At 57.5% G+C, this 25,661-nt stretch overlaps 1 protein-coding gene across 1 annotated transcript; it reads right to left on the bottom strand.

The window, feature by feature from the left end:
- Nucleotides 1-11,279: 11,279 nt before the first annotated feature.
- Nucleotides 11,280-24,914, bottom strand: TNFAIP2 (TNF alpha induced protein 2). Its single transcript, XM_036099512.2, has 12 exons — nucleotides 24,830-24,914; nucleotides 21,603-21,966; nucleotides 20,640-21,282; nucleotides 18,530-18,644; nucleotides 18,248-18,370; nucleotides 18,001-18,101; nucleotides 17,245-17,343; nucleotides 16,567-16,690; nucleotides 15,522-15,644; nucleotides 15,160-15,315; nucleotides 14,880-15,001; nucleotides 11,280-12,956 (listed from the first exon to the last, which is right to left on the bottom strand). The coding sequence occupies exons 2-12, from the start codon at nucleotides 21,949-21,951 to the stop codon at nucleotides 12,815-12,817; spliced, it is 2,097 nt and encodes a 698-aa protein (XP_035955405.2). The 5' UTR covers nucleotides 21,952-21,966; nucleotides 24,830-24,914; the 3' UTR covers nucleotides 11,280-12,814.
- Nucleotides 24,915-25,661: the final 747 nt, after the last annotated feature.

The raw sequence follows: 25,661 nt of genomic DNA, 5'->3' as shown, positions 1-25,661 counted from the left end.
AATGTGTCATGGTGTTGATCTCTTTGAGTTCATCTTACTTAAAGTTTGTTGAACTTCTTGCATGTTTATATTCATGTTTTTCATCAAATGTGGGAAGTTTTCCGCCATTACATACTCAAATATTCTCTCTACCCACCCTCTTTCTTTTCCCTCTGCCACTCTCACGATGTGTATGTCAGTCCTCTGCATACACAGGTCCCTTAGGTTCTGTTCACTTTTTTTTCCATCTGTTCTCTTTCTGTTCCTCAGCCTTGATAATTTCTATTGTCCTACCTTCACTGATTCTTCTTGCTCAAATCTGTCTTTGAGTCCCTCTAGGAAATGTTTCATTTCAGGTATTGCACTTCTCAGATTGCTCCAGAATTTCTTTTTTATTTCAACTTAGGTTTCTATCTCTTTGTTTGATATCTCCATTTTGTTCACACATCACTCTCTTACCTTTCTCCACATACTCCTTTAGATCTTTGAACATCTTTAAGATAGTTGTTTTAAAGTCTTTGTCTAGTAGATCTGTCATCCGGTCTTTTTCAGGGACAGTTTCGGTTTATGTATTTCTTTTTTCTTTGAATGAGCCATACTTCCTGGTTTGTTTGTTTGTTTGTTTGTTTTTGTACATCTTGTAACTTTTTGTTGAGCCATGGACATTTGAATGTAATAATGTGGGAACTCTGGAAATCAGGTTCTCCCCCTTCCCCAGGGTTTGCTCTTTGTTTTTACTATTTTTGTTTCTTGTTTTTATTTTTCTGATCATTGTAGGCTGTCTCTGTGCCAAGGATGTCTCAAGTGTAACTATAATATCTTCTTGGGTCTTTTTTGAGACTTTCCCTGGGTATTCATGGTCATTTCCTAATTTCCCCCATATATGCAGTTATTTCTGAATGCCCTACTCATTACTCTCTGGCTTCCAGAGGGGGAGGAAGTTAAAAATGAAGGGGGTAGAAGGGCACTAGCCCCTTAAATTTCCCGGAAGTCACTTCAGCCAGAGGGGGAGGGTCTTGCTACAATGTGGAGGATGTGCAACAACAGTGGCCCCTTGCTTCTTGTCTGCACTCTGTGACCAGACGCAGCAAGCAGTGCTCAGAGCACAGATCCCCAGTATTTGGAGGACAGGGTCTTTTTGCCCACCCTGATTCCCACAGCTGTGTGCAGGCTGCTCCAGGAATGTGTGCACAGCTGCCTGCCTCGTGGCAGGTATGGGGGTGGGGTATGGGTAGTTGCTACTGTGCTAAGAGCTGAGATTGACCAAAATTAACCACAATTTATTGTCCAAGCCTTGCCCTAGAAGTTGCAAGGCTCCAACAAACTCCAGAGCTCCAAAATAGTTATATCAGACAGATTCTGCTGGCCCAATTGTTGTCTAAGTGGGGAAGCAGATTCCTGATGCTTCCTACTCAGCTGTCTTCCCAGGATCTTCTCCAAGGTATGTATATTTTATAGAGACATTACACAATACATATATGAATGCATAATCCCCCCCCCCCCAAATGATAGGATTGTTCATCCAGAAAATAAAAAAGACTAAACTAAAAGGCTTTTAGAACAAATAATACAATTTGATAAGGTCACTGATTACAAGATAAAGGTACAAAACTCACTAGACTAACACTTTATGCCCAGTACCTAGTAAGATAATTTTTATGGGAAGTGGTCTGCTTCACAATATTGGCTAAAACTATGAAAAGAACTGTTCAAGACCTATATAATAGCTTCATAATAGCTTCATGGAGAACATCCAAAACTAAAAAATCAGAAAGGAGGATCAGAAGTCACAGGCTGAGGTGAAAGTGTCTGCCTGGTGTGGTGGGGGGGAGGGGGGGTGTGGAGAGCAGAGGACTGACTTTTTCATTATAAGCCTAAAACTGTTATTTGACTTTTTAAACTATGTTTACATGTTAGTCTGGTAAAAATTTAAATTGAAAACTTAAAAATTCACAAGACAGAACACATTTATGAGAAGTTACAAGGTAATTTTGGAACCTTGGAACCACATTTTGTTAAATAAATACTCAAATGCCCTCCAGGAATTTTGTGCTAAGTTACAGTCCCCACAATGGCAGATGCATGTATTAACTTCCCACACTTCACTTACACAGCCCTGAGAGTGTTTCCTTCAGAGCGAGCCACCTAAGGAACAACATTTGAGTTCAGGCTCAGTATTTGCATAATCCTGGGAGTGAGCACCTCCTTAAATTTTGTGTCCTCGTGCCTCACTTCATCCTGGGTGTGCGTCCCTGATTGTGTCCCTGGGTCATTACAGAGATTAATGCCACCACTGAAGACTTGAAAGAAGCGGGAATACAAATACCTATCACATTCCCATATATCTAACTCACCAGCTTAGCCTGTCCAGATATTGGATGGATCCTGGAGTATGACTGTGAACAATGATAAGCATGATCACATGGTGGCCCAACCTGAACCTGCTGTCCCATGTGTAGTAAGTTTACCGGAGCAGATCAACATGGCCCCTGGCCCTTGGTATGGAGCTATTGGCCTAGCTAATGCCTTTTCCGCCCTGTTAATTTTTAAGGACCACCAGAAACAGTTTTCTTTCACCTGGCTGGGCCAACAGTACACCTTCACAATGTTGCCTTCTCACTATGTAAATTCTCCTGCTCTCTGTCACAATATAGTCCACAGAGATCTCTATTATGTCTTTTCACTGTTTGTCACTTATGCTTCAAAATAAGCTGAGAAAAATATTTAATTTGCATATGAGTCCCCTGGGGATTGTTCAAGTACAGATTCTAATCCAGTAGGTCCAAGGCAGGCATTCTGCATTTCTAAAAATCTTCCAGTGTATGCCAATGTGGGTAATCTTTTGACCACTCTATTAGTATCAAGATCTTAACATGCTGATGTTTTTTAATGTAGTCAAATAAAAACACCAAAAAAATTTTATTTTAATCTATGCTTAATTTACTCCTGTCTTTTAAAAATTGAGATAAAATGAACATAACCTGGAACTTCCCATGTTAGCCAATTTAAAATGCACAAGGTGGTGGCATGATGTACATTCACGTCGTTGAGCAACCAGCCCCACCAGTCATCTCTGGAAGTTTTTTCATCTTGCTAAACCAAAACTCTGTACCCATTAAATAATAACTCCCCGTTCTCTCCCCCTGCCAGCCCTTGGCAACTGTCATTCTACTTCCCATCTCTATGAATTAATCTTTTTTTTAATCTTAACATTCCACATTAGATCACACTGGCCACCACATTGATGACATTATACTGATTGGATCTGATAAACAAGAAATAGCAAGTACGTGAGATGCCTTAAGAAGACATGTGTGAACCTGAGAGTGGGAAACACCCCTCCCCTCAAAAAACTCAGGAGCCTGTGATTTCTCAGTTTCTGGGAGTTATTTGGTCTGGAGGATTTTTGAATATAAGTTAAAAGACAAGTTGTTGGGCCTCTTACCATCTACCATGAAAAAAGAGGCAAATGCTTGGTAGGTCTTCTTGGATTTTGGAAGCAACACGTTTTAGTGTGCTGTACTATTATCCATCTAGCTAGTTTTAAGAGGAGACCAGGTTCTGCAGATCCAGGCTGCTCTACACATACCAGCCCCTCTACCACCTGGGCCCTATGATCCAGCAGATCCACCAGTACTCACGATATCCATGATTTGCGGCAATGGGAGAATCACAGCCAGATCTTTAGAATTTGGGAGCAAGTCTATGCTCTCTTCTGGAGATGACTGTTTTCCTTCTGAGAAACTGCTTCTGACCTTCATCTGGGATTCAATGGAGACTGAATGTCCAACCATGGGACACTGGTGACCATTTTGCCTGAGTTTCCCATCATGAGCTAAGAGTTGTTAGACCCACCTCGCCATAAGGTTTCATGCATGTGGCAGCATTCTATCATCATATGGAAGTACTACGTGAGAGTCTGAGCTCAGGCAGGTCCAGGTGGCACAAGTAGTGTTCATGGAAGGTGGCTCAGACTCCTTCAACTCCAACTCCTACTGCATTGCTTTCCTTCCTGCCGCCTGTGCCCGTGGCCTCTTGCAGTGATGAGCAAGAAAAACTCAAGCCTAGTTGACAGATGGGTCTGCACAATGTGCTAGTTCAATGTGTCTGTGGGCAGCTGCAGCCGCAGCCGAAATCAGGGGTGATCCTGGACAGTGTGGAAGGAACATCCCCCTAGGGGGCAGAACTTTGAGCAATACATTTGGTTGTCCACTAGGTCGCAACTGAGAGATAGCCAGAGGTACAGATCTACACTAACCTAGACAGTTGCTCACAGTTTGGTCGGATGGTCAGGGCCTCAGGGGAAAAAAAAAAACAAAAAACAGAACTGGGAATTTGGTGACAAGAAAAACTGGGGAGGAAGTGTGTCGATGGACATCTCCAAGTGGACAGAGACTATGGAGACATTTGTACACGGTATGAGTGCCCACCCAAGGGCATCCACTCCAGAAGAGACCCTTAATAATGAGGTGAGAGAACGAAGCTCCATAGAGATGTCTGTCAGCCTCTGTCTTCGCTTGCTAGGGCGCCATAAACAAGTACCACCCACTGGGTGGTTTAAACAACAGAAATGTATGTTTCAGTTCTGGAAGCTAGAAGCTGAAGAGAAAGTTGTTGGCAGGTTGCTTCCTTCTGAGGCTGGGAGAAGCTGTCTTTTCCATGCTGGTGGTTCTCTGGAAGTCTGGCATTTCTTGGCTTGGAGAAGCATCACCCCAGGTTCTGCCTTCATCTTCACATGGTGTTCTCCCCATGTGTGTGTCTACCTCCAAAATTCCCCCTTCTCTAAGGACACAGTCATATTGGATTAGGACCTACCCTCAAGACTTCATTTTAACTTGTTCACCTCTGTAAAGATCTTATCTCTGTAAAGATCTTAATCTTATCTCCAAAGATCTTATCTCCAAAGATCTTATCTCCAAATAATGTCATATTCTCAGGTACTGGGCATTAGGACTTTGATATGAATTTAGGGGGACACAATTTAGCCCATAACAGCCTCTTTCCCCAGCCACTCCGGTGCTTTCTCAATGGACCCACAAACAAAGTAGCTATGGTGACAGGGATGGAGGCTATTCGTGGGCTCGACGACACAGCCTTCCTCTTACCAGGTGCTCTGGCCACTGCCAAGTGCCTTACCCGACAACAGTGCAGACCAGCGCTTAGCCCTTGACAGCCCGTTCCCTGGAGAAAGCAGCCAACCACCCGGTAGCAGGTTGATTGCCCTGGACCTCTTCGGTCAGGGACGGGGCAATGAGTCATCCTCTGGAAGAGACACATTCTGGACATGGATTTGGCTTCCTTGTCCCCGCTAATGCTGCTGTTGGCACCACCATTCACAGACTCCCAGGATGCCTCATGTTCCATCATGGTATCCACACAGCACTGCTTCTGACCAAGGAATTAGGTCCCCACCAAGGAAATGCCGCGGTGTGGGCTCACAGCCATGGACTTCACTGGTCTTACCACATATCCTCTCACCCGGAAGTGGCGGCCTGATTGAAAGGCTGAGGGACCTCCTGAAGATTCCGTTACGGTGCCAGGTGGGAGACAGCAGCCAGGAAGGATGGGGCTCTGTCTCACAGGGCTCCACCTGGGGTTATTAGTACGCACAGGGATGGATACAGTTACTCTCGGCGCTGCGTCTGCTCACCGTGAAGTGTCTTCCCTTGTGGGAAGGACAGGTGGGCAGTGTTCGGCGGGCATTTTCATAAAAGTCTGATGTGTGTAGAAGAGTGTGTGTGGAAGCTGAGTGCCTCCCGTCAATCTCCTGCCTCCCTGGCCCAAACTCATCTTTCATTGGCCTGTTTGGGCATTCTGGAACTTTCTCCCTTGTCCACTGGCAGAGTGCTGAACTCTGTCAGCAGAGGGTGCTGGACAGACAGTAAAGGAGGGAGGGGGTTCTAGTGCACAACTGGCGAGTCTCCTCAAGGCCAGCTTACTCTGCCCTCGTCCTCCAAGGTCGAAGACCTCGACCTCCAGGGGCTTTGCAGCAAGTCTGAGCACAGCACTTGCCTGTGCATGGCTTACCTGGATCCCAGGTAGCAAGTTTCCAGCAAGTTCTGCCGGCAGAGCACGTTGGTGAATTTCACCAAGGCTGCATCCTCTCCAGTGAGGCCTGACTGAATCCCAGTGCCGGTCTGGGGGGTGAGGAGACTCTTCTAGATTTACCCTTCCTTGGCGCTCTGCCTCAGCCCTCAGGTGGTGGCTGTATTTTTGGAGTTCTCATCCTCTTACTAGCTGACCCCTTGTTACCCCAAACCCCTGCTACAGTCCTTTAAACGTCCCCTGTTCCAATTCCTGGGGGGTTCCCCACTCTTGATTGGACACTGAGTGATGGAAAGACTAGGAAGTTGCTCAGCTACCAACATGGGCCGTTGGTTACGGCAAAGGAAGGCCCCTCGGAGGGTAGAGCTCGGGCGCAGACGCAGGGTGGTGGAGTCTAGGACTGTCCGGGAGACAGCATGCAGTGGCCGGCCTTCTGAGCGATAGCCCCCCGCCTTATTTTTTAAAGATTTATTTATTGATTTTTGAGAGAGGGAGAGAGCAAGTGGGGAGAAGGGCAGAGGGAAAGGGAGAGAATCTCAAGCAGACTCCCCATTTGGTGCAGAGCCCAATGTGGGGCTCGATCCCACAACCCTGAGATCATGACCTGAGCCGAAATCAAGAGTCAGGTGCTCAAACCACTGAGCCACCCAGGCACCCCAAACAAGGTCGCCAACCGTGGCCATCCTGTCCCTGCACCTCGACTCTGTGTTGAGCGTGTCAGGCAACTTGACTTGTCTTTTTAGTTCATGGGGTTTGGGTCTGGAGTTGCTGGCCCAAGGAGTTGCGCTGGAGAAACTCATCTACATGCAGTCCCACTAAAAGGTCAGAGATCATGCATGGCCCGCCTGATCTATGACTGGATGAGACTGGGCGATCTGGGGATGGGGCAAATCTGTGTTTCACAAGGGAAGCATGTAAGTACCTATAGTCACAAGGCAGATTGGGGGAAATGCCACAAACACTCCAGTTTCTCCCATCAGAGGGGATCCTGTTTCTCCAGCCCTTGAATCTGGACCTGCTTGTGTGAGTGTGACTGCCTCTGACCACGGGGACATTAGCAAATGAGCACAAGCAGAAGCTGGAAAAGCACTCTTGGACCAGGCTCACCTTTGCTTGTTTCCAGAACCTTCCGGCCTGTGTGTGAACTAGCCCAGGCTAGCCCCTCTTGACCCTGACAACCCCAGGCCCTCAGGGTGTCTCTGCAGGGACAGTCAGTGTGCCTATGGGAGCATCAACCACCTGACGCACTGCCATCCTTAATGCACCACCCACCTAGCAGGCTCAGAGAATCAGGGTACCACTCCTTCCTGGGGTCACCCCAACACAGCTTTCTCACCTGAGCTTGGGCACGGCCCATCACAAACCTGATCCATCCACCAAGTCCCGGGACTGTCTCCTGCTCTAGACAAGGGACAGAAGCCAGGGGCTAAAGCTGATCAGCGCCCACCTACACTGGCAGGCACACCATCCGGCTTCTCGCCCTTGCTGCCCTCCGCTCACCGCTGGGTCTCTCCCTGGCGTCCTCAGAGGACATCAGCCCCATGATTTCGTCAGCGTTCTTGGGGGCTTCAGTATCCACAGGCTGCCTCCTGGTTCCTTGAGCCCTCAGCACCTCCCAGTGTCAGCACACTCTCTCAAGATCGTGCCCCCACCCCACCCCACCCCTTGTCCTCACCAGTAACTGCATCACTTCCATGACCTCAACTGTAAGCGTCCTCCTCTGTGACTCCCTCCCTCTTGGGACTCTACCCCAGCAGTCCTCCACCACCCCCCGCCCCTCCTCTCACTCAGTCTGGTTCCACTCAGTCCTCCTGCCAGCCCAGCCCCCGGGGTCATGCCGGTGAGCCTGGTGTGACCACCTGACCAAAGCCCTGTTCTCAGTTAAACCCAACTCTGGGACTCTGGGTGGACACCTGAGGACTAAACTTGGCTGGAGAAAATCTCAGGCTGCCGATGAACCCACTTCAAAGGGCACTTGACATTGCTGGACAATCCCACACCCGAGACCCGGGGCCTCATCTCCTCTTCCCTTGAACCTCCCACCACACCGGCTTCCATTCTCAAATAATGTCAGATTATAAAATGTTCGCGTATAACACATTCATGTGGTTCAGTAATAAAAATTTAAAACAGGACATACAGTGAACTATCTCCTTCCCAATCTCTGTCTCCCTCCCCGTCACCCTCCTACCTCCTGCTCTTTTCCTCCTCACTTCTGGTGTGTGTGTGCGTGCGTGCACACACACACACACCTGTGTGCCCACACACAAGTAATCACTCTTATTAGTTCCTGGTGTATTCTTCTAGGCTGCCTAAATGCACACACAGGCAAATACAAATGAACATATTATATAAATACATATGATATGTAAGATACAAAATTCTCTATATATCTTTCCCCACTTTTATTTATTTGAACGCAACACACCATAAACTGTTCTGCATTGTGCTTTTTTCTCCATGGCATTCTATATTGGAACAATTCCCACATCAGGACAGAGAGAACTTACTCATGCTTTTGTACAGCTGTATAGTACTCCATTGTCTGGTGAGCTACGATTATTTGCCTGGGGCTACTGATGGACAGGTAGGGAGTTTCCAACACTTTGCTACTACACGGTGACTAGTCTGGTACCTGCATCACTTTCCATGGATATTAGAGTATGGATAAGATTTATTCCTGGAGGGGCACCTGGGTGGCTCAGTCGGTTAAGCATCTGCCTTTGGCTCAGGTCATGATCTTAGGGTCCTGGGATCGAGCCCCACATCAGGCTCCCTGCTCAGAGAGGAGCCTGCTTCTCTCTCTCCCTCTGCCTGCCGCTCTCTCTGCTTGTGCTTTCTCTCTCTCTGACAAATAAATAAAATCTTTAAAAAAAAAAAAAAAAAAGTTTCATTCCTGGAAGGGGAATGGCTGGTTCACAGAGTTTTTGTTGACTTGACCCATGTTGCCAGATGGCCCTCCGTGGGGGTAAAATGACCCTCCCAGCACAGCTAGTGGGAGTGGCCAACGGCTGTCAACCTCGCCACGCAGAGTGCTGTCACCCACTTGGGTTTTGGACAATCTACTGAGACACACTCTTTCTGCAGACCTCTCAAACTTCACTCCCCAAATCTCTCCCCCAAGGCCTCCTCCCGCTCCCTTCAGGCCTTCCTCATCTGGGAGGTGGCACCACTGTCCCCCTGGCTTGGTTAGGGGCTTTCTGATGGTTCAGGAACTTGCTCTTCTCTCACACCCCGCTCCAGAGCTAACCCCATCTCCCTCCACATCGCAGCCCTCGCTGACAACATCATCTCTGCCCCAGGCAACCCCAGCACCCCTTAAAGGGTCTCCTGGCCTCCCCTCAGCCCTCCATTCTCCAGGCAGCAGCCAGAGGGGTCTTTCGGAGTCATACATCACATCAGTCCCAACTGCCGCTTCAAAATCCTCAATGCCTTTACAGCGGGAGTGACCCCAACTCCCAGCCCCAACTAAGGTTCTCAGACCCCTGCCTCTTTGGTGGGATCTGGCCCCGCTTCCCACCTTCACCCACCCACCCCTGGAGCTCTTGCCCTAGAACCGGAGCCCTTCCAGCACCACCCCCACCCCTACCCTTTACCCCCGTGCTGTTCCCTCTCCTGCGCTGCTCTGTCCAGGTCTGCATAAGTGGTCTTGTCAAGTCTGGGGTCCCAAACCAACCGTCTCCTCCTGCGTGAGCACTCCTCACGGCCACAGCCGGAGCTGCCCCACCTTAATCTCTACTGAGTCACTCCCACCCCATCACCCCACTGCACTTGGACCTGAACTGTTTGTTTGCTTACTCTGTGTTTTTTGTGGGCCTCTGGGAATGTCAGTCCTTCTGGGCGGCCTTGGCCAACTCTCCCCACTGCCCCCCCCCAGCAGGGATGGGGGAGGGTTGGAGGGCCCCATCAGTGCTTGTGCCCTGACTACGGACTCCCTTCCCCTTCACACCGGGCCCCGTGTCTATGTACGACCTGAGAGCAGGTGGCTACTCCCTCTCCAGGCTGTCCCCTCTGTGCCCTGAGCCTGGTGACTCACTCCTCCACTGGGGTTAGATCCTTCCCCTAAGGGGATTTTCCTGCAGGGGGGGAGGATGGGGAAGTTCCTGAAGTGGAACCCTTGGTGGTAGTGGGAGCCGGTGACCTCCGGCCCCTTCCCACCCCGTTTGAGTCCTGTTCCTCTTTCCTCCTGGAGCTCCACCAGCCCAAGTGTGGGGGGGCAGTGCGGGGGCTCTGGGGTCCTCACCACTGCCCCCGGCTCCAAGGACCCCCACCTGCCGCAGCTGCAGCCAGGCTGGGGTCCTGGTACCCCAGCCTTTCATGTCTTTAGGTCCATCAGTTCAGCCTGGCCGGAGCAATCTGAAGCTTCCACCTGGTTCTCAGTGCCTTCACTCCCGCAGGCAGTACCAAGGGGGGGGCGCGCCGGCCCCAGCACCCCCTGCCCCCAACCCCTCACTCCCCACCCCCCCCCCACGAGGCTCCAGCTGGCCTGGGACCTGGGACCGGGCTGTTCCCCGGGAGCCACGTGCACCTGTGGGCCCAGCTCAACTGAGGGGGAGGAGGGTGTCCCAGGGCTCCAGTCCCCCTCCCTCCTTGCTCCCCACTGCGAGGCTGCCCCAGCCCAGCCCAGCCCCACTGGCCTCTCTCTCCTACCCTGGAACTGGCTGAAAGGGCCCCCAGACCCCCAGACTCCACATGTGGCTCCCTGGGGGCCCTTCCCTCAGCTATGTGGAATGGAGGGGACTCTGGTCCTTAGGGACTCTGCCCTTCCCCAAATCCTGGGCCAGGTGAACTGGTGTCCAGGTGAGCTGGGGCCATCTCTAGAGACAGACTGTGGGGCTCCTCTGGCCACAGCCGCGGCTCTGTGAGGTCAGTTCCAGAAATAGAAGGGCAGGTTCCCACTGGGCACAAGGGTGCAGGTGAAATGATTGTCTAGAGTCCACCCCTCCCCCCTCATCCTCCAAAGGAACGTGGGGGAGACCAAACCGGCTTATGGTCCCCTGTTTACAGGTAAGGAAACTGAGGTGCAAAAGAGCGAAATGACTGATCGTGCCCCATAGGCAGCCCCCCCCCCCCCCCCCCCCCGCCAGCTCATGCTCATTGGTGAGAAGGGGGAGGAGGCGCCACAGGGCTGGACTCCCAGGGGGTGGGGACAGGGATCGTGCCACAGAGCCTGGGGAGACAGGGTTTCCCAGGCCCCGGGAGGCTGAGAAAGCCACCGCTGCCCCTTCTGGCTCCCGAAATGAATCACTCTAAGCCACTTTTGAAATCAGGTTTATATTAAGCTATAAAAACTCGCACCCTGTCCTGAATACATACATACAAAAGCAGTGCTATCAAAAATAATATTAACAACGTCAAACACACTAACTCCTACAAACGTACAAAGGCCCTGTGCACCATTTACATGGGCCAGTTCCTGGCCACGGTACCTGGAGAGGGGGGGACAAACCCGAGGGTGCTGGCTCCAGACCCCCCCCCAGCACGCTCAGAGGCGTGAGGCCGAGTCCTGCCTGCGTCAGACCTGCGCCCTCTCATGCTGAGCGGGCCTCGGGGGTCGGCAGAGGCCTAGGGGCGTTCCCGGAGCCATGTGTTCCCCAGCGTGGGATAAGGCACCGTCCAGGGCAGGGGGTGGATGGGGGTGCATGGAGGGACCAAATCATGTCTCCCACGCCGGGAAGCCCACATCCTAACACCTGGAACCTGGGATTACGTCAGGGTCTGTGGCAAAGGGGGCTGAGGTTGCAGGTGGGGTAAGGCTGTTAATCAGCTAACTTTAAAATAGGGGCTGATCCTGGGTTATATGGTGGGCCAAAGGTCATCAAAAGGGTCCTTAAAAGTGGAAGGGGGGGCAGGAGAGGAGATCTGAGGTCTGTGATGTGAAAAGGATTTGACTGGCCACTGCTGGCTTTGAAGATGGAGGGAGCCACAGGCCAGGGAATATAGGCAGCCTCTAAAAACGGGGAGAAGCAAGGAAATTCCCCCCAGAATCTTCCTGCTGACACCTTGGCTTTAGCCCTTGAGACCTGTGTCGGACTTCTGACCCCCAGAGCTGAAAGGTCAGTTCTGGTTTCAATGACCATGTCTGTGGAAGTGTGTCACAGCAGCAACAGGGCGCTGGTCCAGAGGCCAAGGGGTCAGAGGTCAAGCGTGCCCTGCCCAGACCTCAGGCTGACTTCCAGGCAGCGGCCCCACGGAGCCCCCCCGCCCCCCCACACCGGGCCTATCCCTACATGGAAGACCCAGGATGTCCAGGGCCCAGATGGGAGTTCACTGTTTCCTTGTTTTCTAGCTCTGCCTTCGATTCCACGGACATGCTGAGCCCCACTCACCGTAGTCCTGGGCCAGAGGAGGCGGGATGGGTGAGGCTCAGCCCCTGGCCCTCGGCAGCTGGGAAGGCACTCAGACCCAGCCATGAGGAGGACAGTTATGATAGACTGTGGAGGGGCCCCATGGACCGGAGGTGACCCGGGATCTCTGACCCTGGCCACTCTCCCTCCCAGCTCCCTCCATTGGTACATGCATGATCAACCGTCATTTATAAAGAGTCTCTTGGGGATTGCCTCACTGCCTCCCCACAATGGGTGCTCCCGCCCGCACGGGACGGGCACGTAAACCAGTCCTATCCAATTCCAGCTGCCCAGGGGCTTGCGCCTTAGCCGAGGCTGGGCAGAAGCTGCAGCAGTAGGCACGAAGCCTGTTGAGGGGCCGTGGAGTGGAGTGGTTGCCCACCAAGGGGGGTGGTGTCCGATGCTCACTGGGTGCTCACAAGCAGGCCAGGCTGCAGGGAAAGCTAACCGACCTTTATAAGTGAAAATAGGGGCTTGGAAGACTGGTGCATTCCCGTGCTGACGTCCAGGATGCTTCGGATGCTCCTGACCTCGCTGCTGGACAGGTTTCCCTTGATGGCCAAGATGGCACTCAGGTGGCCTTTGCTGGCAAGGAGAGCATCCTGTCAGTCCAGTCTAGTCACCAACACCCCTACTCACACTTCTTCCCAGCTCCCCAGACTCCTGGCCCAAGCCACAGGGCCCTGCAGCCAAGCCCCTGCCCACGACGGGGTCACTGTCTCTGTTGCCCATTGTGCTCCACCAGCCCCAGACACCTGTCCTTCCCTAGCGTGCGCCAAACTCCTGCCGGCCTCAGGTCTTTGCACTGGCTGTTCCTCCTGAAATGTTCTTTCCCACACTCTGGAGATGAGCAGCTCCTTCTCACACTTTGGGCCTCAGGGAAAATGTCACCTCCCCCAAGATTTCCCATCTCTAAAGTCAGCACCTCCTGTCATTCACAACCTTGGTTAAACAATCTTTACAGATCATAACTGTATTTCTTTGCCTGATTACCTCATTATTACTAACCTGCATTAGGTTGTAAGCTACACAAGGGAGGACTGAGACCTGGTCTGTCTTTTTTTTTTTTTTAAAGATTTTATTTATTTATTTGACAGAGAAACACAGCAAGAGAGGGAACAGAAGCACGGGAAGTGGGAGAAGGAGAAGCAGGCTTCCTGCAGAGCAGGGAGCCCAATTCGGGGCTCGATCTCAGATCAAGCTGAAGGCAGACGCTTAACGACTGAGCCACCCAGGCGCTGCTACCTGGTCTGTCTTATACTTCATTGCATCCCAGTACCTAGAACAGAGCCTGGCACTTAACAGGAAACCACTCAATAATTGGTAGGATGGCTGGCTGGCTGGATGGATGGATGGAGGATGGATGAGTGGATGGATAAGTGGGTAGGTGGATAGATGGATGGGTAGATGGATGAATGGATGGATGGGTAGATGGATGTATGAATAGGCAGGTGAATGGATGGATGGATGGATGAATGAGTGGGTGGATGGGTAGATAGATGGTTGGGTAGATAGGTAGAAGGGTGGGTGAGCAGATGGATGGATAGCTACGTGGAGGGTAAACGAGTAGATGGATTTTTTATATGGGTGGGTGGATGGATGGGTAGGTAGATGAGTGGATGGATAGGTTGGTGGGTGGGTAGATGGATGGGTGGATGGATGAATGAATGGATGGGTATATGGGTAGATGAATAGGTAGGTGAATGGATGGATGGATGAATGAGTGGGTAGATGGGTAGACAGATGTTTGGATAGATAGGTGGAAGGGTGGGTGAGCAGATGGATAGATAGCTACACGGATGGGGAGATGAGTAGATGGGTAGATGGGTGTTTGTATGAGTAGATGGATGAATGGGTGAGTGTGTAAATAAGTAGCTAGGCAGGTAGATGGATGGAGTGGATCAACCAGAGGCTAGACTAGGCTGGACTAGGCTAAGCAATCCAAATCAAGACTGTTCAAACTTTCCCTACCATGTCAGAGGACTCAGCCTAGAAAAACAATTGCCCTAGCTCACCAGATCCTCAGAGGACTGGGGGGTAAGCCTCCACTCTGACCCCAGGGCTGGATCCCAGCTTAGCATGGCTTCTAGCAGGCCCCTAGTCTCTCTGGTCTCAGTTTCCCCTCTAAGGGGGGCAGTATCGTATCAGGCTAAAAGTGTGGACTGTGGAGCCAGACTACCTGGCTTTTCCATCTTGGCTTCACCCCTGGCTAGCTGTGTCACCTCGGACAAGTTCCTCAAGCTCTCCAGGCCTCCTCTGCAGAATGGGGATGAAAAGCCTCTCCTTCATAAGGCTGTAGTGAAGTTCCAGTGAATGAGCCACTGTAACATCTTAGCACCGTGTCCGGCGCTCGGCCAGCACTCCGCAAGGGTTAAGTGCTGGGACGGCGTCGCCGAGGCGGGTGTCAGCTCTAGCAGCCCTGAAGTCCCGAGTCCAGCCCCACCAGGCTCTGCCCAGCGCCAGCAGGGCCTTGCGGACGGCCCCGGCCCGTGGTGCCCTTGCTCTCACCTGAAGTCGGGGTACCAGGTAGCATAAGTGGCCACCTCGATCTTGATGGCACTGGGGTCTTGCAGGCGAATGACCTCGGCGAGCTTGGGGAGGGCGTGCTGCAGCCAGGTCGCTGAGGAGCCCTGCAGGCATAGGTCTGGTTGGAGGCGGGCCGCCGCTTCCCCGGAGGGCTCCCGAGGGCCCAGAGCTCGGGTCGGACCCGTCAGGGCTGGGGAGGCCCGCAGGCGGTCCTGGCCCCGCAGGACTGGGGGAGGGGCAGGCAGGAGCGTAGGTGACGTACGTTCTGGGTGCAGAAGCGCTGGATGACGTCGGCGTTGGCCAGGATGTGCTCGGCCAGTTGCTGCTGCTGCTCGGCCGTCTTGAGCACCAGGCTGCGCTTGCTGAGGCGGATGATGTACTCCTTCACCAGGTGCAGGTGCACGACCTCCACGAGCTCCTGGCGGCGGGCAGGGCTGTGTGAGCCGCGGGCGGGGGGCTCCCCGGCGTCCCTCCGGGCCTCGGAGCCAGGAGTCCGGGCAGGGCCGGGTGCACACGTGTGCTTGTGTGTGTGCGCCGCGCACGCGTGCTAGGGCGTGTGTCCCCACTGCCCCCCGCGCCCCGCGCCCCCCGCCAGGCCCAGCCGCCGGCCCAGCGCCCGCTCACCTCCCGGAAGCAGTCGTGCAGTTCCGAGAACTCGGGCAGCCTTTCGGCCACGGTGGAGAGAATTTCTTCCAGGGTCTGCGCCGGGGCCGCCCAGCGGGTCTGCGTGAACCTCTTGAACAGCGGCTGCGACAGGAGAGAGGCAGGATGTCTGGTCACACCCTGCGGAGGAAGGCCCGCCGGCCGCAGACACACGCACAGCGACACTCGCGGCCCAGCGCGGGGGCGGGGGGGGGGGGCTCGAGGACTCCCAGGGAACTTGGGCGGAACTCGGGGCCCTGTTCCCAGACAGGAAGTGGAGACAGGGTCCCTGGACCCTCCTCCAAGGTCAACCAGCTGCAGCTCTGGGGCCAGGCCGGCCATCTGCCTGCCTTGAGGCCTTTTCCACCGCCCCCCTCTGAAATAAATAAATTCCTGCATAAACAAGGACTTGTGCTTGGCGGGGCCTGTGAGGACCCGTGCCAAGCCATCCAGGGTCACCGCCCGGCCTTCACCCCCGGCTGGCTACCCACGGCCTTCCGCCTTGGGCAGCAGGGACAAGGCGGGCTCCCGCGGAAAACAGGCAGGGAACTCCTCCTCCTCTTTCTTTCAGGGACCCCTGCCTCACCTTCTGCTAAGGGAGCCCAGGGGTTTCTGTGGACTTCTTGGCCCACAGCAGATGGGGCAGCGGCTGCCAAAGGCTCTGAGCATCCCCGCTGGGAGGAAGGCATGGGGACGGGGCGCAGGCAGGAGGGCCTGGGGGAGCCGGAGAAGGAGCACAGAGGCTCAGGACCGGGTTGAGTCTCAGTGCGGGGAGAGGCACTAACGCTTCTCTGCGGGTTCCCAGCCCAAGGGGCCCCTCTGAGGCCAAGCCCAGGCTGAAGTGGTGGGGATGAAGCCAAAAGCCCTCTGTGGCCCCCGTCACTGCGGTGGCACAGGCCTCACGACAGCTGGCCACACACGTCTGGGTTCCTGCTTCTGCCATTCCTCCCCTCCGGGTCCCTCTCTGCGTCCCCCCAAAGCTAAGCTCAGCAGGCACCCCAGGGAGTGGGGAGTCAGGCTCCAGTACCTTCAGGTCCCCGAGCAGGCGCTGGAGCAGGGTGTCAAAGCCGTGACTCTTGAGCTCACTCAGGGGGCTCAGCAGGTGGCCCGGGAGGTCCTGTGGGGTCTGCCACTTCTGCTCCACGGAGGTCCTGGAAGGACACGGATGGGGCAGGGAGGTAACACCAGCCCTGTCCAGACTACAGTCCCCTACCCAGAGAACCTACTGGCCCTAGGCAAACCTTCCGAAACCATCTCTTCACCTAGAAGCCTCCATGACTCCCCACTCCCTGTGGAAGCAGGTCCGGACCGTCCCATCCCTGCTCCGGAGGCAGCACCTAGCTGCTCACCCGCAGGGACACCTGCACTACGTGCTCCTCACCCACATCTGCCCGAGACACAACCCCGCATCTGTTCCAGAGGGGTGTTACAAGCATGAAATAAGGAATAAATCCTTCGCATGATGCTTGACCCAGCAGCACTTGATAAATGTCTGCTGCTGCTGCCGCCCCTACAGACCCCGGCCATCTCCCCACAGCCATGCCCATTGTAATCCCACAACTTTGCTCATGCTGTGCCTCCCACCCCAGCCCCCACGGGCCTCCCCTCCCCCTCCCAGCCATCCTCTTCCTCCAACAGCCCGGCAGGCCCAGCGATTCCCAATTCCCGCTCCCACAAACCCCTCCTAGTGCCCTTACCCCCTTACCGGAGGGACAAGCAGTTGTTGATGTTGGCAATGACATTGGCCCTGTAATTTCTCAGCTGTCTGCATCTCTCCAGAAATTCATCAAAGGCTCGCTGGTAGCTGGTGAAACCGGAAGGGGCACATGCAAGGATCAGCACAAACACTGGGACAATAGCAGCCTCCGGCCCGCCCCCTAGGCCCCCTGGGCTTACAGAGCTCGTGTCAGGTTGACAGGCTCCCTACGGCCCCCGGGGAGGGGCTGCTAGCCCCTGAACATCAGTAACTGGCTTTGCAGCCCAAGGCCAGTGGGGCCAAGGCCCCTGCAGAGCTCCTGCGGCCCCACTCCTTCCCCCCAGATCCTTCTATAGCTGGAAGACGGGGGCGGGGGGGTGAAGGCAAGGGGTACATGGAGGAGTCCTCAGAGGCAGGGAGGGAGGCAGCCAAGAGAAATGCAGGGCTGGAGACCCGGGGTACTGCAGAAGGGAGGCCAGGGCCTCAGTCCCTCCTGGGGCATCCTTTTCGCAGCTGGAGGCTGCAGTGCTAAGGGCTTCCTGCTCAGCCGTCTGATCACCCGAGGCTCTCAGGGCTCAGGTGGGAGGTTCGGGGGGGGGGGCTGGGGGGGGAGGACTCCTGCTCATAATGACAGACACCCCAGAGGCAGGAAGGGGACGCTGATCTGGCTTGGATACCCCAGTGGGACACGGAGCGCAGGTGGCTCTGAGAGAGTGGCTCCAGGGACCAGGCCCCCCTCCCCGGCACCGGCAGGCGCACACCCACCTCCGCAGGAACGCGGCCAACTCCAGCAGCAGCAGGTGCTTCATCTGCACGCCCAGCTCAAGGGTGACGCTCTCGGCCTTGGCCTGGCCCTGGGAGATGATCTGCAAGGGGGAGGGGTGAGCTGAGACGGGGAGGGAGAGCGGGTAGGCCGGCACAAGGGGGGGGCGGTGCTCAGAGTGGGCACGCGTATGCACACACATGGGGTAGGCGTGGGCCGTGCGAGAGCCCAGCGGGCGGGCTCTGTTACCTGGATGACGTCGATGGCCAGCTCGCTGTGGCAGTGGCCGTCCAGCCTCTGGGGAGCCACATCCCGGGCCCAGCGTTGTGACTCCAGCTCCAGGGCCCGGGCCATCAGCTCCCTCACGCTGGCCTGGGGGCAGGAGAGGCAGGTCAGGGCAGCACAGAGCCCATCGGCCAGGCCCACGTGGGAGTCCCTGTCAAGCTCCTTGCCTGCGTCCCACCTGTCTTCGAGCCTCCCGTAGCTTCCTTCCTGCCCTGCCCTGGCCCCGGTCCATGGCGCTGGACTCACCACCTCATTGGACAAGAACGTGGCCTCCAGCAGCCGGATCTGCCTGGGGGGCAGAAGGCTCCCAAGCTGGACTCTCTGCAGCTCTCCCCCGAGCTTGGGGCTGTTGATGATGTCACTGCAGGCAGAGGGGGGCTAGCATGAGAAAGACTGCACCCACTTAGCACCAGCACTCATGCAAGAGCCCACCTTCTCAGCCTCGGTCTCCCGCAGGCCCAGAATTTGATCGCCCTCCCCCCATCCCTGCTTCTCCAGCTCAGAGGATGGGTCCCCGTCTGTGCAGTTGGGTTTGGGTCAGAAACCTTGGAATCTTCATGCCTGCTCTGACTCATTCCCCCCCATCCACTCCTACTGAAGCAGATCAGCCTCAAGTCACCCCGCCCGAGGCCCTAATCACCACCATCATCTCTCGCCTGGGTGGCTGCAGGGGCCTGCTCTCCAGCCTCCTGGGCCCCAGCAGTCCCTCCTCCGCCCAGCAAGCACGACTTTGGAGTCTGGCCCCCTCCCTGCCACAAGGCCTCCAGCTCACACAGGTACAAAACGGCTCCTTCGGCCGCAGACCAGCCGCTCGCTCTCCACCCCCCCCCCCCACCTCATTCCCTCACTGCACTCCAGGCCTGCTGGCCTTGGGAATCCTGCCAGCCCTGGACCAGCACCCCCAGGCCGGCCCTGCTGCCCCCCGAGGGCGGGTCGGTGCAGGCAGGAAGGGCTGCCCCACCCCAGCTACTCCACTCACTCTCGTGGCGCCTGTGTGGGATCCGGGAGCCCCAGGGACCGTCCAGCCCTCCCTGGCACTTCCTCAGGGGCCTTTGTCTGCCCGGACACTCAAGAACGGCCCTCTCACCCCTCTCCCAACCTGGATGTGGCTGGGACCCTGTGCTCCCTGTCTTCTGGCCACTCTGGCCACACAGGCCTCAACGACAGCCCCCTGCATTCCCTCTCCCCAGGGCTCTGCCCTGCTGGCCTCAGTTTCCTGCCATGCCGACCCCAGTGGGCCCCAGGCCAAAAGCCCTGAGGTCACTGGGACAGGAAGGCTGAGGTGCAAATGCCCAGTATTTCCTGGTGAGTCAGAATAAGCAGGGAGAAACTGGTTCACGACTGGCCTGTCTAGCCCGCCATCCCTGCCCTATGCCAATTTCCCTATGCCCTGCTGACTCACCCACCACCTCCACGGCATCCTTCCTCTGGCCCCCCGCTGGAGGCGGAGCCACTGGCACTCCCCGAGGCCACCGACCACCCAGATGTGTCCCCGAGACCCTCAGTCACTGCTCACACACGCCCAGGCTTCCTGCAGGCTTTACCCTGGGGGCCAGAGTCAGCCCCCCAGGAAGCCCCGGCCTCCCGTGCCCTGGGCATTCCCACCCAGCACTGCACTGCTCACCCAGCTGGGACAAATGACAGATGTGCTCAGGACTCCAGGGAGTCCGGGTAAATCAGAGGGTACCTGAGGCACTCTGTTCAGAGCCGGCCTCCACCCAAGGAGCTCTGAGCCCCTGGGACCAGAACCCAGTTCTGCCGTGGGCTCACCGGGTGAGCCTGCACAATGGCCACATGGCCCTGCTCTGCGCCTATTCCCTGGGCTGCCCGGAGCGCCCCCACAGCCTGCCAGGTAAATCCAAACACTGGCCAGCTCTGCACAACTCCCAGGAAGCCTCAGGGCTCAGCCCGGGCAGCCGAAGATGACTCCCCTGGTCGGGAACACCACCCTCCCTCCACCTTCTTCCAGGCCTGCCCTCTCCCCTCCCCTGCCTGCCTCTCTTCCTTCCAGCAGCAGGCAGAATTTGGTTCCTCCTCCTTCCCTCCTCCTCCTCCACCACCTCAGGGATGGCTTCCTCAATCGACTCAGGCTGCTCAGGGCCCCTGCTGGTGGCTCCCACAGTCCCCGGTCTCCTCTGCCACCGCCCCCTGCTCTGGATGGTCACCGCCTCACCCCGCTCCTCAGACTGGGAGCTCAGGAATGAATGATGAAGTCCCCGCCATTCCCCGTGCCTCAGTTTCCCCAACTGTAGAACGTGGCTGAAGCCAGGAAATCAAGGATTCCCAGTGCAAAGCCGACGGAGCGCAGGCCCTGCTCCCGAGTCTCCCAGCCTCCGGGAGCGCGGCGCCCACTCACTTGGGGTAGAGGTTCTGCACCCAGACCAGCAGCATGTAGGTGTCGCGCTCACACAGCTCGAACTGCGCCATGGCCGCCAGCTGGGCCGCGAAGTGCTCGTGGTAGCTCTGGGCGTAGGCGGCCACCACGTCCACCTCGGCGGGGAACAGCGGCTTCAGCCGCTCCACCACGGCCTCCAGGTCCTCCTTCATGGTGCGGCCCATGTGCAGGAAGAGGCGCTCGGCCTCCGAGCGGCCCTCGGCGCCCGCGGCCGGCCGCGCACACAGGCGCTCCTCGGCCGCCTGCGCCACCCCGCGCCGCCACCGCTCCAGCCAGCGCCGCGGGCGAGCGCTCACCAGCGCCGGGGCCCCGGGCCCCTGGGCCTCCGCCGCCGCCGCCGCCCGGCGGTCCTCGCGCTCCTGCTCGGCCAGCACGGCCAGGGCCTGGCGCAGCCGCTCGGGCGCCACGTCGAGGGGCCGCCGCAGCAGGCCGAGCACCTGGTCGCGCAGCAGCACGTACAGCGCCTCCACCTTGCTCTGCCGCCGCACCAGCTCCTCGGCGCTCTCGCCGCCCGCCGCCGCCGCCTCCAGCTCCCGCTCCAGCGCCAGCAGCGGCCCCGCCGCCTCCAGCCGCCCGCGCTCCAGCGCCGCCTTGAGCTCCTCCACTGCGCCGGACAGCACGGGGTCAGCGCCGCCCGCCCGCCGGCGCCCCCGGGAGAGGAGGCCGCGCGCCCGACAGGTGAGGGGATGCGCCCCAAGGGGCCCGTCGGTGTCCCCGACCGGACCGAAGCCCCGCCGCCGCCTGCCGGCCCCAGGATTCGGCGGCGCAGGTGAAAGGCGGCAGACGAGACCCGGCCAAGCCCATCTCTGCGGCCCTCCCTGTGTCCGGGGTGAGTGGGCCATTCCCTCGGATGAGCCCCAGCCCCGCCCAGGCCCCGGCCAGCTCTGATCCCGGGTCCCTACCCCGCCTGGGGTCCCAGCCTACCTGTGGGCCGCGGGCGGCTGGACTCAGTTTGGGACTCGGGGTCGCCCTCTGGCTCTGCTGAGCTGGGCTGACCTTTCTTCTTCCTCCCTTTAGTGAAGACGCTGAACATGTCGGCCAGTCCTTTTGGCCTCTTCTTCTTCTTCTTCTTTGCCTCTTCCTTGTCCCTCTCCGGGGCTCCCTTGGCCTCCAGGGGTGGCACCAGGTCTTCAGAAGAGGCCTCTGACATGGAGGCCTCGGATTCCACCTCGGAGGTGGACGGCAACTTCGGGGAACTTCCGGGGAAGTCAAGAACCCCTGGCACCGTCTGCTGGCCTGGAAGGGCTTGGAAGAAAGTCATCATCTTCAGCATCACCCGGGCTCAGGCCTGTGGATGGGCAAGAGGAGAGGGAATGAAAGAGCAGCTGCAGTAGACAGGCCCGAGGACACAGCCGCGGTGGTAGCAACGAGCACGCTCCATCTCTCCTCACCGGACGACCATCAGGGTCTGGCTATCTCCTGGCCCAGAGGGGCACCCACAGTTCAGCTCCCTCCCCGGACACCAGTTTCTCAGCACCCACAATTCCTCTTCCAATACCCCCCAGTGCCTCCCCAAATCACCAGAAGCAGGGAAGGATCTGGAGATGCCAAGTCTCCCAGATGGAGGGGGCCTTCACTTCATTTTGGCAAATCCTTCCTTGGCAGCCCACCCTCTGGGCAAGGAGAAAGGACTGGAGGGCATGAGTTCCATCCTGCATCCCATGAGACCCTGGGACAGGTGGCAGAGCACAGTACTGTCCCACCGCACAGAGCAAGGATCGAGGTCCAGAAAGGTCGCAGCGCCAGAGGCGGCTCCATCCTCCCCACCCCATCCTCCCTCCCGCCCGGTTCTTCTCTTGTCTACGTGGAGCCACCGAGGGACGATTCGAGCGGAAACACGGCTGCTCTGGCTGGGACTCTGGGAAGCAGAGTCCTATCCCCTATCTTGGCCTTGCGGCTCAGGTCTAGAAATCATGGTGCCCTCCCAAACTTCAAGGGGTGGGAAAGACCTTGAAGACTTTCACATGTCAGCAGGGACAAGGGGTCCAAAGAGGCACCGAGCTGCCTGAGGTCACCCAGGAACTCAGGCCAGGAACCAGGCTTCCTGGCTCCCGTTTCATCCTGGCTGCTCCCAAATGGGGTGACATCATCATCACAAAGGCTTCCACTTTCTGTGCCCTCCCTGCTGTCCATCCCATCTCTTCCTCATTCCCTTCTGGGGGTGGTGGTGGTGGTGTATCATCCTCATTGCACAAAACTGATCCAGGGAAATGTCCCTATGGTTGACAGCTTAGGCTTGAAACTCAGATCACCCGGTGCTGGGTCCTCCTGCCTCCATGTCCCCCACCACCTTGCAGGCTGCTTTCGGAGATGCAGGACCCCCTTGTGCCCAGCAGCACCCTCCCCAGCACCATGGCTAAAATCAAAGCAAGGCCAGGACCAGTGAATGGGGAACAGGGCTGAGCCTAGGAGAGGGGAGAAAGGCAGGGCTGGGAGTGGCGAGCAGATAGGGTCAGGCTTCCCTGATGACTGGGGCGATCCAGGACCATAGCGCCTGCCCCGCCCACACACACCCAAGAGTAAGTACAATGAGTTGTGACTCGTGCAACACTATGACTTTGATTCACCTCTGCAATAGCCCTGCAAGGCAGATGGGATGACCCATCATCCAGGAGAAACTGAGGCAGGGAGGGGGTTTGGGAGGTGCTTGCCCCAAGCACATAGCAGGCATGGAGTAGGTCTGTCAGACTCTTTCCACAGCCCCTACCAGCTCCCCACCAGCCCAACTACCCTGGGCCTCATCACAACCCCTGAGTTTGGCCAGAGCCACCTGGGGGGCAGGAAGCCCGAGTTTCTCCCAAATGGCTTCACCAAATGCCCTCAGCAGAGTCCAACACTGCTGGACCTCAAGCACCTCTCCTGTGCCATTTGGGCTGAGAGTTCCCCTCCAGGGCCAAGTGAGGGGTGCTCGGGGAGCCGCAGAGCCAAGGTGCAAGGCCACGAGGCTCTTCTGCCCTGCCCACCCACTGGCCAAGCTCCCTCTCCTAATCCATCCCGTTGTCGCGCCACATACCCACAGGAGCTGCTCCGGCCACTGGCTGGGGCTACTTAGCACCACCCTGACTGAGCAGACCCCACCTCTGCTCTCCAGCTAGGGTGAGGGAGAGGGCCACCCTGACCCACCAGCCTCACCTCTGCGCGCACACACACACGTGCTAGGCTCTATCTGACCTCAGACCTGGCTCCTGCCGGTCCCCGTATAACATCACTGCCTCCTTGCCTCTGGTATAAAATCCTCCTCACCCTTCCAGGTCCTGCAGCGGCCCCCTGGGCTCCATCCCAGGCCTTGATTTTCAGAGGCAGCTGGTGCAGTGGAAAGAGAAGCGGCAGGGGGATCGGCTGGACCACTCACTAGCGTGTGGACGACACCTCCCTACCTCCATCTGTGAAATGGGCATGAAGACCCCCCCCCCCACGGTATAGCTGCAGGAATCAGCAAAACCGCGCAGCCCCGTGCTGGCGCCCAGCCAGCCTTCGTAAGGGTATGTGTCCCGTGTCCCTGTGTCCATCAAGCCACGCTCAGCACCGGGGTAGAGCAGAAGAGGGCAGGAAAGGCATTCCTTCAAGCCTGGGCTCTAGGCTGGGCACACTGACAAAAGGGGCCTGCTCAGTCATATCATGTGACCACAGCCTGGGCCCCCCAGCGCCACCCTCTCCTGACCTCCCAGCCTCTCCTCAGGCACCGCACACCCCCTATGCTCCTTCCTGGGTCAGGGCTGAGGCCCACAAAGCCTCCCATGGCCTCGGCGCCTGGCTCCTCTGTCCTGGCCGGGAAAGGGAGGGCACAGCCACCCCCCCAGTGAGGACACCCAGACACAGGCAGCAAAGTAACTTGGCCAGCCAGCCTTCTGCAAAAGGAGCAGAGACCCCTGGCCTTCCCCCCAGCCTCCTCCCTCCCTGCCCTTTGCAGGACCGAGGCCCGGGTGGCAGGACCAAACCCGGGCCCCCTGCACCCTGGCGCGCCGCAGCGGCCTCAGTTTCCCTAGAAATGGGGCTGCCGGAGGCCTGGGGCCCTCGGAGCGTTGTGCCCCCTCGGTCGGGCCGTGCCGGCCGCTCCGTCGGGGGAGCCGGCCGGGACCCCGGGGTGGAGGCGGGCGGGCAGCCGCGCGGAGCGGCGGGGGACAGACGCGGCGCGGGCGGAGGTCACTTACTGTGTCCGGGCCGGGCCGCCTCTGTCCCAGCAGAGCCTGGCGCCGCCTGAAATAGTCGCAGACTCCGCCCCCGCGCGGCCGCCCGCTCGCCCCGCCCGCGGCAGCCGCGGAAAACCCGCGGGCGGAGGCCAAGGCAGAGTGCGACCCGGGGCTGCCTGCGTCCCCGAGCCCGGAGTCGCGCGCGCCCCGCCGAGGGGAGCGGGGGTGTCACTCCTTGCCACCGGCCCGGGCTGGGTGGCGCGGCTGGCCGAGCGTCGCCGCGGTCTGTGGGGCGCAGGGAACCGCACCCAGGGCGGACCGGGCTCAGCCTGCCGCGGGCCCATTGTCCGACGGCCGCCGCTGATTGGCTGGCTGGAAGGGGCTCCGCGCTCGGGACCACTTGCCCGCGTCACAGAGCGGCGCCCACCCCAGCTCGCCCGACTCTCGGCCCGCGGGGTCCCAGGGACCGTCCCACCCCAGCTCCCTGGGCCGCGGGAGGATTGCTCCCTCCGGGTGGAGCGTTCCCACTCAGGGAGGCCCGGGAAGGGGCCCTGCTGGAAGAGGCGCCCTAAGGGGAAGTGGGCGCAGGCAAGGACAGCTGTGGCCAGAAAGCACGTTTGCTGGGTGCCTGGCATTCGCTCTCATTATCAAGCCTTGCTAGAAAGGGGACTGCTCAGGAAGGTGAAGCGACCTGCAACTCGCCCGAGGTCACACACCCGGCTGCAGGGCTCCCACTGGAGCACTTTCCCTTTCTGGGACTGGGGTTGGGCCCAACAGGTTTCGGGTCACACCAGGTCCGGACCCCAACAGCTCAGGCTTGATCTCAGTCAGTGGAGACTTGTCCTTCCTCAGC

Source organism: Halichoerus grypus, chromosome 8 (genome assembly GCF_964656455.1).
Source record: "Halichoerus grypus chromosome 8, mHalGry1.hap1.1, whole genome shotgun sequence".
Lineage (NCBI taxonomy): Eukaryota > Metazoa > Chordata > Mammalia > Carnivora > Phocidae > Halichoerus > Halichoerus grypus.
Note: the sequence above shows the minus strand (reverse complement) of the source record. Positions and strands in the feature narration are given on the sequence as shown.